The 12,165-nt window shown below is 33.8% G+C and overlaps 1 protein-coding gene across 1 annotated transcript; it reads left to right on the top strand.

Moving 5' to 3' along the window:
- The first annotated feature begins 5,978 nt into the window (after window positions 1-5,978).
- On the top strand, window positions 5,979-10,256 carry LOC145593847 (uncharacterized). The gene is made up of 8 exons (XM_081650215.1): window positions 5,979-6,194; window positions 7,216-7,287; window positions 8,014-8,072; window positions 8,430-8,514; window positions 8,623-8,685; window positions 8,842-8,896; window positions 9,992-10,116; window positions 10,209-10,256. Exons 1-8 carry the CDS (start codon window positions 6,150-6,152, stop codon window positions 10,254-10,256), a joined length of 552 nt encoding a protein of 183 aa, XP_081506341.1. The 5' UTR covers window positions 5,979-6,149.
- Window positions 10,257-12,165: the final 1,909 nt, after the last annotated feature.

The raw sequence follows: 12,165 nt of genomic DNA, 5'->3' as shown, positions 1-12,165 counted from the left end.
CATCTGTAATATGAAATATGTTGAAAGTTACATTATGGAGTTTGAGACATATTATTATAAAATTGGTGAAAATGAAACGAATCTTGGAATGTTCTATGATAAGTTACCAAGTCCCCTTAATGAAGAAATTAGTGAAAAATATCAAGAATGGAAAGAAAAATTCTTAGCTAGGGATGCCCTAGGAAACAGAATTGCTTTTTTAAGAAAATGGATTGAAAAGAAATGTAGAGAGGTTGCAGGAACTCAACAAATGAAGAGACAATTTCTCACTTGTTGGGATTTCCCAAATAACTATGGATGTGAAAGAAAAAACTATAATAAGAGAAGGAATTATAAGAAAAATAAATTTGACAGATCAAGAGGAGAAACTTATAAAAAGAAGTACTATAAACATAAATATAGAAAACCAAGTAGGTTTTTCAGAAAAGCAACATATTGTCCTGAGAAAAAGAAAACATGCAAGTGTTGGTCTTGTGGAGAATTAGAACATTATGCTAATGAATGTAAGAAAGCTAATCATAAATTAATGGAAGCCTTAGGTAGTTGGGATTACATAGAAATACCAGAAGACGAGGCTTTAGAATTGGCTTTAAGTAATAATAAAGGAATAGTAGAAATAATAGAAGAAAAAAATGAGTATAATGAAGAACCTGAAGACAGTGAATTTGAAGATGAAAACTACGAAGAAATAAATAATATGATGGAAGGAGAAGAAGTAGAAAACTCATAATCAGATGACAATGATGAGGATAAAAGCAAAATGACTATAGGTCAACTAAAAAGAGCTGAATATTCATTTGAAGATAATGACCTAGACCAGAAAAACAAAGAAAGCTGGAATTTTCCTCAGATTACTAAGGATAAAATATTTAAAACTTCTTTCTTTACAACAAGAACTAAATATGTATGTGAAGAAATGGAAGGAAGTATAGTAATCGAAGATTGTGAACAAAAAGCAGCTGAAATTAATATCATAAACTGGAAAAGTATTAAAAAACATAAGGAAAAAGGAAATTATAGTTATATTTGTATTGGTGCGGTACAAGTATACATAACTCCTTTACAAGACTTTGGCAAAGATGTTAAGTGCTTAAGTTTTATTTGTGATATTAGACATAAAGAATTTTATGATAAAATAATTAGTGGTATCACATGTAATTTAAGTCAAGGAACGGTAAGCTACATATGTGAACCTAGATATTATGTGAGCTTAGAAGATTCATTTGCGGCTAAGTTTTTAGCTATCAAACTACTAACAGAAGGAGTAAAAATGCATATTGGAACACGACCCATACAATTAAGATGGAAGGTGGTTTACAAGTTGGTAAACACTATAGACTCATCTTTTAAGAAACAGATAGTAGATGCTCAGAAGTATGAGCAAGGAGGAGGTCCTAAGAAGAAAATTACGCCCATAAAAGTAAATCCTAACGAAATCGAAATTGAAAAAACTTGGGAAGAATTCTTTATGAATCCTGCAGTTAGTAATAGATCAAGTAAAATGTTAATTGATGAATCAGGATTACTTCATATTGGAGTAGCTATAAAACCTAAGATACAGAGAAATTTGAGTCTTAGAACACCAAGTCTAAGTAGACAAAACTCAACAATTATAAAAATGAAAAAACAATGTGATGAGAAGCCAGAAGAAAATGAAGAAGAAATATTAGTTCTACTAAAGAAACTAAATGAAAAATATGAGAATAAAAAGGCTTTAAAACAACCTGTAAGGCATAGCATTGATATGGGATCATGTTCTAGTTTTGAGTTAAATGAAGATCTAAATAATCCTATTGATAAAAGAAAAGTAATTGGATATAAGACTAAAACTGTGAGTGAACCAGTATATGAAGATGAAGTTAATATGCAAATAGAAGCTTGTAATGAAGTAACCAGTACTAATCCTAATAGCATTTATATTCCAATTGATATATGCATTGAGGATTATAATAAATATAAATTATGTGCGTATTTTGATAGTGGTTGCTCTACATGTTTTGGAAAAGATCATTATTTCCAGAATTCTTATGGAAAAAGGCTAAAAATCCTATGTAAGTTAGAATTGCTAATAATAGTGTCATGATGCATACGGAGATAATTGAAGATTTAAAAATAGAAATTGGAGGAGTTCGATGTGTTATTCCTATTTTATGGGCAACTGATCAGCCAAGTCATGATATGATAATAGGAAATAACTTTCAAAGGTTATACTCCCCATGCACTCAAACAATTGATCAGCTAATCTTTACTATTAATGGTCATTCTGTCCCTATACAGAAAATATCAAAGGCTTATACCCATCAGACTATGGAATTTACGCGCAGCTAGCGTGGTGATAGGGTTACACCTACACAACGAGAGGTTGCACTTAGAATTTCTGAGTGTGAATCATCATTAATAGAACAAATTAATAAGCAACAAGAAAAGTTATGTGAAAAATTATATTCAACAAATCCTTTAGAACATTGGGAAAAGGATAAAGCATTTGTTAAGATAACTCTAACAAACCCTAATAAAATTATCAGAGTAAGACAAATGGTTTATACCTACCAAGATATATTAGAATTCAATGAGCAAATAAAAGAATTGTTGAATAAGAAGTTAATTAGGAATAGCAAGAGTCCTCATAACAGTCCAGCGTTCATGGTTAGAAACCATGCAGAAGAAAAACGAGGTAAGGCTAGAATGGTCATCAATTATAAGCAATTAAATGACAATACTGTTTTTGATGGCTACTATATTCCTAATAAAACTGTGTTATTTAATAGAATACAAGGAGCCACATGGTTTTCTAAAATGGATTGTAAGAGCGGTTATTGGCCAATTAAAATGGAAGAGGAAAGCATTCCATTAACTGCATTTAGTGCCCCTCAAGGGCATTATGAATGGTTAGTCATGCCTTTTGGATTAAAAAATGCTCCACAAATATTTCAGAGAAGAATGGATAATATTTTTAGAGAACTTAATCATTGTTGTTTGGTTTACATAGATGATATTTTAATCTTCTCAAAGGATTTAGAACAGCATAAGAATGATCTTAAAGCTGTAACTCAAAAATGTGCTGAACATGGAATAATCCTTGGAAAAGATAAATGTGTATATGCTAAACAAGAAATTGAGTTTCTAGGATTAGAAATTAAAGCAGGACAAATAATATTGCAAAAGCATATCCTAGAAAAGATTGAAAAATTTCCAGATAAAATTGAAGATAGAAAACAACTAGAAAGATTTCTTGGATGCTTAACCTATGCTTCTGATTTCATAGAAAATCTTGCTCTATTAAGAAAACCATTACAACAAAAACTCAAGAAAGAATTAACTTGGAGCTGGAAGGATTGTGATTCTAAAATTGTTCAAAATTTAAAAGCTATGTGTAAAGATCTTCCTGTACTAACACTACCTACCAGCGAAAATGATTTAATCCTTGAAACAGATGCTAGTAATGAGCATTGGAGTGCTGTGTTAAAAATAAAAGAAGGAGAAAAACTTTGCAGATATAGCAGTGGAAGTTTTAATAAAGCTGAGTTAAATTATCCTACAATGCAATAGGAAATCCTTGCAGTTATTAGAGGGATCGAGAAGTTCTTAATCTTCTTAGCCCCTAAACAGTTCTTAATAAGAACAGATTGCAAAGGCATACACGGTTTTGTTAAAAAGAATTTGTCTAATATGCAAGCGCAAGGGAGACTCCTGCGTTGGCAATTATGGCTTAACCAATTCTCTTTTACTGTTGAACATATACAGGGAACAAAGAATTCTTTGGCAGACAGCTTAACCAGAGAATTAGCCAATGTCGTCCAAGAAGCTCAAAAACCTCCTGCATACCAACTTCAAAAGATGGATGTAGAGAGGAAAACTCTCATTGATGAGACCGAAAAGGCAATGGAGCGGGTTTCACCCTCCAGCTGGGCCTTAATGCAAGGCTTAATCATATCAGCAAAACAACGTTCACGAGATGGTTTAATTAAGGGTTGCCATCGGGCAGTCCAGAGGTTATTGATGTTCGAAATAACAATTATGTTATTTCAGCTCATTCCTGATGTACGAAATATAATATTAAATAAAATAAGAGATAACGATTTTAGGACATGGTACGAGTTGGTGGTCACGAGGTCCAGTAAATTCTTTGATGTTCGAGATCTATGGGGAGATAGGATAGAGTTTCCCAAAAACTCTAAAGTTGCATCGGTACGACTCTATCCATATCCTCTTGATAAGAATGCTCCATTCATTGATATACATTACAAGGCTTGGGATTATGGGATGGTACACGATTTCTATGAATTCCCTACTCCTAATGACTCTTTCTTTCCAAGACTCACGAAGTTCCAACAGTATGCATTCAACAGGGTTCGAAAATATTGTGATGACAAAAAAGAGGAATTTCAGCTAGGTGTAAAGGTGCAATGTGCTAATATCGAAGTTAAGGAAGGAAAAGTTAGTCCACCGCATTACTTGATAATGTTTGGAAGAATAAGGTGTTGCAAAGATCCCATACTAATTCGTCAGAAGACTGTTAGAAATCCAACTGAAGCCAGAGCACTGGGATTTTTCTACATTTCACAATATCTTAACGATTTTATAAAAAGGAAAGGAATTCCTCTTGTCATGTTTCATGTTGGTAACACTACAATTGTGGCGCCAAACGAGATGAAAGAATATTTAGTAGATGGCATAAACAACACCGAGTCAATCTACAAATATTTAGAAGATATTGAAAGTGGAAAGTTTCTGTCATTTGAAGGCCATGAGTATCTGTTTGAAGCATTCATGAGTTGGGATGAGGAGTATGCAGCCAAATGTGTTGCAGACCTTTGCAGAGAGAATCCTATGTATGAAGACAGCAAAGATAGTGAGGGAGGCCTACAAGAAATAATGATGGATGAAATTATAAAGGCTTGAGCCCACACCAGCAATAATATAAGGAATCTTCACTATAGCCACGTTTTACTAATGGTTTCTGTTTCAAAATATCTCTGTAAAAAGCAATGGTGTAGAATTGCTTGATAGGAATCCTATGTAACTTTGTATCCCTATATAAAGGGGCTTAGATCAAGAAGTGAAGGCAGAGTTGGAAGAGTTAGCTAGAGAATTACTCTGAAAGTAATAAAGAGTCCTCTAGAGAAAAATACTCACCTTAAGAGACAGATTGGTTCTCCATCTCTCTTAAAGTAGAGAAAACTCTAGTTCAGCTTATGTCGGTTTAAGCTTTCAGTTTGTGTGTGTGTGTTGTAATATATGAGTGTTGTAATCTTTTCAAATTAAATAAAAGTTTAGTTCAAGAAGGGAACGTTATCCCCTTGAACCTTATATATCAAATGAGTTATCTTTCTGTTTAAATATTTCTATCATAAACACAGTAAGGATTGTTTAATTAGAGATTACGGTCTAAGGTAGGAAACGAAATAGATCTGTGCTAGCCTGATCTAAGGAAGACAGGGTTGGGGTTAGCTACCTTGGTAAAGCCGGAAGCTCAAAACGCCGGAGGTTCCATTGTCGACTAAGTTCAGGTATTGGTCAAAACTCTCTAGTTAATTAATAATTATTGAGAACCATAGTGGGCTATTAAACTGTTAAAATAACTTATGTTGATGTATAAGTAGTAGAGTTGTGATAACTAGTACCGTTAAAAATCATTAATCAAGAAACAAGTAAACATTAGTTGATATCATATTTTGTAAGTACCAGTAAGGTGTTCGTTGGTATTGAAAAGGTATTAGATAGTATCAATAGTAATACCATCTAAGAGTTCGTAGGTATCAAAGAAGAATACCATCTAAGAGTTCGTAGGTATCAAAGAAGAATACCATCTAAACTTAACTTGGTTATTGTTAGTATACCATCCACTTAAAACCAGAACCAAACCACTAAAGACAAAAGTGTCGGCAAAAGTACACTTGGTCCCCACTTGGTAGAGACCAAAGTGGTATCAAGTAGGTAGAGGTTTAGAAATCCTCGTACAGTAGATGTGATTAAAATGAAAAAAGTTGTCAGGTTAAAACTAGACTTCTGCCTCCTGCTTTTCCGCCCCTAAAAAAAAAAAAATAAAAAAAAAAATGGAGATGAATTAAAGAAAATTTTCGCAGATCTATCTGCTGCTCAAATGGAAAGCATCATTTTTCTCTCAAAAAAAAAAAAAAAAAAAAAAAATGGAGAGCATCATTTTTAATTTTATGGCTACACATGATTACCAGGTTCTTATTATTTTTTTGACAATTATTTTATGGTTTTATCTCTGTTTAATTTGATAGATTTGCAGAAAACAAGATATGTTTTGTAATGTTTTCAATTTATGTTATATATTTCGATTTGTTTGATGTTAGGATTGTTATCCCTGAATAAAAGAAGGGTGTTTGCGTTTGGGTTTCTGATTTCATCATATAATATCAATTCCCTGATGTCGATTAATGATTTGATACACTTTTTATTTCGATTTCCCTGCTATAAAACATATAAATTCATTTTGGGGAAGATGCTGAAATGAAGATGGTGAAGTTGGAAAAATAATGAGGTGGGATTTATTCAGTTGGACTGAATATCATGTTCAAATTTTGTTTTTGGTTGTTTCTGTTGCTCCTAAATCTGAAAGTGCTTGTTCATGTTTCTCTTTCTAATCAATCTCAGTTGGAATAAACCCTCTTTTTTGTATAACTGTGATTGTGCTGCAAATTAATTGGCAAAATTTTAAGTCACTTATGAAGCTGGTGGACATTAGACATGGAATAGTGGTTTTTTTGTTCAATGACTTCAATCTAGGGCTAACATTTTGGATTCAAGTGCTGAGGCGATAAGCTTTATCTGACATCAACGCTGTGAAGCCGTCTCTCTTTGTCAATTTTGTCAGGGAGGCAATTTCATGTTTATGCTTTTACTTCTTGATGGGAGGTGAGTTATCAAGAGAATTGCTGAAAGATGTCAAAAGAATCCGAGCTTGTTCACAAAATAGCAGAGGTTTAATTTCAGTTGATGAACTGAGTATCGTAAATGTTTATTTCCTATTCATTGTTTGTGTGGCTTCATAGCAAATTGCTGGTTTCATGTTCATCTTCTTTTCTTACTTTTGGGCGGTGAACTTTTTTTCATTGAAAAGGAAGTGTACTTGTACTTACCATGAAAATGTGCTAAGTGTATTTTAAATAAAAATTGAATGGGACAAGTAATGAATAACACTTTTGTTTCCTAGAGAAGGATATTAATTCTGTATTTTCTCTGTAGAAGTCAAAGATGAACTACCACCGTGCTTGGAGACACAGATGCTGGTTAATTTCTTATATGACAAGTGAACAGGTGAGGTCTGAACTAGAATGGCATGTTATGTGTATTTCCATCCTTTGTCTATTAGATTTTTCCACTACTATTCATGGTGGAAATTATGCAAGATTTTGGAAATGTGGATATACTGAATATTACTTTGCCGGTCTCATTAATTATTCAATAAACTGGTTTATGACATAAAATTCAAGGGAACATAATAATAGTTATGATTTCATGAATCATCCTGCATAATTTAGATAGGATTGAGTTGTTTCAAAAGGATTTGATGTCTCACAGACCTAACCAAAAATTGGAAGATCCTTAAACAATGTTTATACAAACATCTCTCAGTGGAAAATAATTACGAAAAGGCTTACTACAGAGGCTAACTTATTTTGGGATTAGTTCACTCTCAAGTAGCATCTATGTCTGAGCTCAGAAAGCAATAATTTAGTATGCTCAAAGATTTTTCCTGGGATTAGTTCACTCTCAAGTAAAAGGCACAAATGTTTGTGTTTGGATTTGTAAAAGGCCTAGTTAGGGAAATTCTTTGAGCATACCATCTCCAGGAGAAAGGTTTCTATATGCTTGTATAGTGTTAAAATATGTGTGACCCAATATTTTCAATTAATTGCTAATACGCTTTTTGCAACTTGCAAGTTTTGGACCTCCTGAAAAATTGGAAAAAAGAATAGTTTTTACGGGTTTTTCTCCTTACTATGTGTTTCGCTGATTGAATATTACCCTGCCATGGCACAGGCCCTTAGTGAATTGAACATCAACAGAAAATGGGCTGCGCTGAATGTTGCTGATAAATAGCTGCTTTCTTTGTCGACGGGTAAATATTCCTTGCTAACTTTTCTAGTTTTAACTTAAGTGAGCGATTTTTGGTTGCAAGATGAAGCATTAGGTCTTCTTTAGCCGTTTCATCTACTTTCACCAGAATTTTCCCTTTTTATTGTAAAAAAAAAAAAAAAAAGATTCCGACCTCAGCCCAAGTTCCAACTTCCCAATTTCTGGCTGAGCTGCTGATGTTAAGTTAAAAGTTTAAAAGAAATATCCATTATACTGTGTGCTGATACCGTGCATCATATTCGACCCTTATGATTTATGTTCCCAAAAAATATTAGGGGTTTCTGCTGTTACCGAAAATGATTTCTCAGAATGTGAATTAGCTGGAGACCTAACATAATTACAGAGGCATGGTATAAATCTGAAGAAGCAGAACTGCAGATAACAATAAATAGAACACTTTCTAAGGCATATATTAGAGTTATGATGCTACTTGTATAACTGTGATTGTGCTGCTAGATAGCTTGGCAAATTCTTAATTGGTAAAAAAATTCAGACATATGTTTCAAATTACAGATCTTGCAAACCTCCTTTTCAAAAATGCTATCAGTTAGTATGCCAAAGGGAAACATAACTCATGTAAGGACATGAAATTTGTTTACTTGATCTTTAACATGCACTAAAAAAAATGAGGTCATTGAGATTGCTGAAAAGTACATTCTCTTGTGAAGTTCCAAATAAGAATTTTTGAATGAAATGGCATTTTATAATATTTTTGACATTGCTGGTTGACAGAAGCTAATGCTGCAGATGTTGGGAGATGTGGGCCATGGGATAGCTGCCGATACATGCATTACTCATGATTCACTTGAAATCTGATAAAAGTAACCGTTCAGCAATTTGTTTTGAGTGATTAGTTTTTTAATTTGATCAATATTGCTATACCCTTTAGTAATGTGTGTGTAGCAAAGTTCTGGTTTTAGTGTGGTGTGGCTTGTGTTTGATTTTACACTCTTTATCTCAAGGTTCCATGTAGAATGGAACTGGATTTGTTGAACAAGTTACTCCAAATCTGTAAACTAAAGTTTTGCAACGTCATAGTAGCTTTTGGCTTCAATAGGGCTAGGCGGGGGGCCTCATTGATCCTGAAGCTTAAAGCTATGACAGTTGTGCTTGAGGGGCTTGGAACTCCTTCATTGTGAGGTTATGGCTTCTTTCTGTCTTCCAGTGCCTTACGTTCTAATCTTGCCATCTAAATAATATATTTTTGGATGGTGGTAGGATGAACTGGACTGGAACAAAGTGCTAATTAGATGTTATATTGGATGAGAGCTACAAATGCTTATTTGATTACTTGCTAAATGAGCTGTATGTTTCATGAATTGCACTTGCATACTTTTACTCTCCTGGTAGTCATTTCTTCTTTTGGCTTGAAAACAGTGCTGTTGATTCAGTTCTGATGTTAATTGATTAAAAGTAGGCTTAAAATAGGTTTATGCTGTATCACATGAGATTTTGGACTTTTGTACTTTAAACATTAAGCTTGTGGAATGGGAATGAATTCACCTCTTACAAGGTGATTTCGTATATTAAGCTTATGATGCAAGAGTTATATTTCAATAAATAAAAGTTAAGGGAAGAAATCTGTTACAAGGTTATTATGAAGTAGAAAGTCAATGGTTGCAAATTTCGATTTCCCTCTAGTGTACTGGGCGATTAATCTTACTTGGTTATATTCAGTTCTCAAAAATGATATTTCAACACTAACATCTATTTGGCAGGCCTTGTGGCTCCATCGCCCGTGTTTATATGTATAATGGGTGTTTTTGGCAGGCCTTGTGGCGCCATCGCTTGTTTTAATCTGTATATTCGGTGAAATATTTTGAAATTGATCAACATGACATCTTACAGCACCTCCACAAGACGGGCAATGAAGATGACTAAGTATCATTCTTTTTCGACAATGAAGTCAGACTTTTGCAAGATTGCTGGATTCTTCCAGAGAGCATGTTAGAGGATGTTCAATCACAGATCATGCATTCTGCTTTCTTCATGTTGTGGCTAAACCAGGTGATATGCACAACTTTTCCCCCTCTTTTCATTCTTCTCAGCAAATATGTTGTTCTTCTGTTTTACTAATCTATCCTTGTTACTCTGTAAAGCTCAGGAACTTCTCTGGAAATCGGTTATATGAGGACACTGCTAAATAAGCTGTGCCTTGAATAAATCACAGTTTGGGATTGTTTGTTGCGCAAACATTCTCTGCAGGAGCTGTAGAGAAGATCCCCTCTAGTAAGAGATGAAGTGTTCTTTTTTGTCATACCACATGCTCCGTCTAAAGGTATGAGAGAATTGACTATAGGACTACATGTTTGTTTTTTATTTCGATTTACCTATTAAGATTGGAACCAATGAAATTTATATTTCCACTGCTTGTTTTCTATTAGTTTTGTGGGAATAGGCTGATAATTGGGAGAGGAAGGGTTGGGTTTAAACTGACAAAATACATCACACTCCTAAATCATACTAGTATGACATCCCTTTTAGGTGAAGGAAAGAAGTTTGAATCCATGACTAGTATCAATGGGTTTGTATCAAGATGTAGGAATTTAAGCCCAAATATTGCCGCACTTGTTGATTTTTGTGTGTTTGATTGATTGATGATAAAAGAAACCGTGTTCAAATTTGGTTCATCTTAGCCGACCCCACTTATGGGATTAAGGCTTTGATTAATTGATTGAAAATAAAAGAAACCGTGTTCAACGAAAAGGAACGCATACTGTGGTAATTACTAATTAGTCTTTATTGAATTGAGGGGTTGCATCCTTGTCTTTGTTGTGGGGCGATTTCAAAGTCTTAGGTGTTGTTTGGTTGATATGGGATTTTATAAACAATTGCATTTCATTGGAATTAAATTCCCACATTCAATTTCCTAGGAATTGCATAAATTTGTTTAATTCCTCCATTTCTTTTTTCAACCAAACAAGTCCTTAATTTTGGACAACTTTCAAGGGCTCTCTTTATCAAGTGACAAGTTTGTATAAGCAAAAATGGTATTCCCTATCAGGTCCCACATTTTTGTACATCCTTACATTATAGGCATCAGGGTCTTTTTTTTTTTTTTTTTTTGTTTTCTCTCTTCTGTGATTTCAACAAACCATGCTAGAAACAAGCTAAATAAACAAATTCTTCTCTCTCCTCTACATTTTACTTGGAAAATCCCAAATTCGTTCAACAATTCTTGATAAGGAATCTGCTATTCTCCAAATTCTACCTCAAATTTGTAAGTTTATTTGAATTTGTAAGTTTTTTTTGGTATGATTGTTTGTATTTTGATTTTATATCTCCAAATTCATGGATTTCTAGGGTTTATAAGATATCAATTTCTTGTTTTGTTGATATCAATTAAGGTAAAAAGGAGTGTTTGGCATTTTCGATTTCTTGTTTTGTTGATATCAATTTCGATGCTGATTACCTTAATTTTCAGAATAATTACCTTAAAAACTGTCAATAAAAAATAAAAATAAAAAATCCAACTCTAGGAATTAATACATAAGGATTCCAGTGAGTTTTTTTTTCTGGGTTTCTGGGTCTTCAATTGTGGTTACAGATGAGCACTTTTAAGACTGCAATGCTGGCCACCTTTTTAAATTTTTTGACTTCCTGTATCTTCTTCTCCATTTCTTCCAGGAGGTGTAAGCTTCATTGGGGTGGGGGGTGGGGGGGGGGGGGGGGGGGAAAGCATACACCAATCTACTGACATATCATTCTGATTGCTTATTTTGCATCTCAAAATAAAATGCTGTGTCTTCTGTGATTTCACAATTCTGACCACACAAAGGGCACATATCAACATGGTAGACCCTTGTTTTTTTCAATTGAGCTGTGGTTTCAGCTTCCCCAATGCAGTTGGTCAATCTATGAAGGCCTGCTTTGGGATGTTATATCTATTCCAACAAAAAATCAAGACAACAGGCAGTGGAGGATTCCCTTTATTGCCACTCCATGCTCTGATTTGAACCTTTCTGCTATTGATACCCAGCTGTTATGATTAATCATTTAGCCAAAACCTTCTTTCATTTTGGTCAACTCGTGATTACTGAGAATATTAGTGATACT

Source organism: Chenopodium album, chromosome 19, assembly GCF_948465745.1.
Source record: "Chenopodium album chromosome 19, dcCheAlbu1.1, whole genome shotgun sequence".
NCBI lineage: Eukaryota > Viridiplantae > Streptophyta > Magnoliopsida > Caryophyllales > Amaranthaceae > Chenopodium > Chenopodium album.
This window is presented reverse-complemented; position numbering and strand designations above follow the sequence as displayed.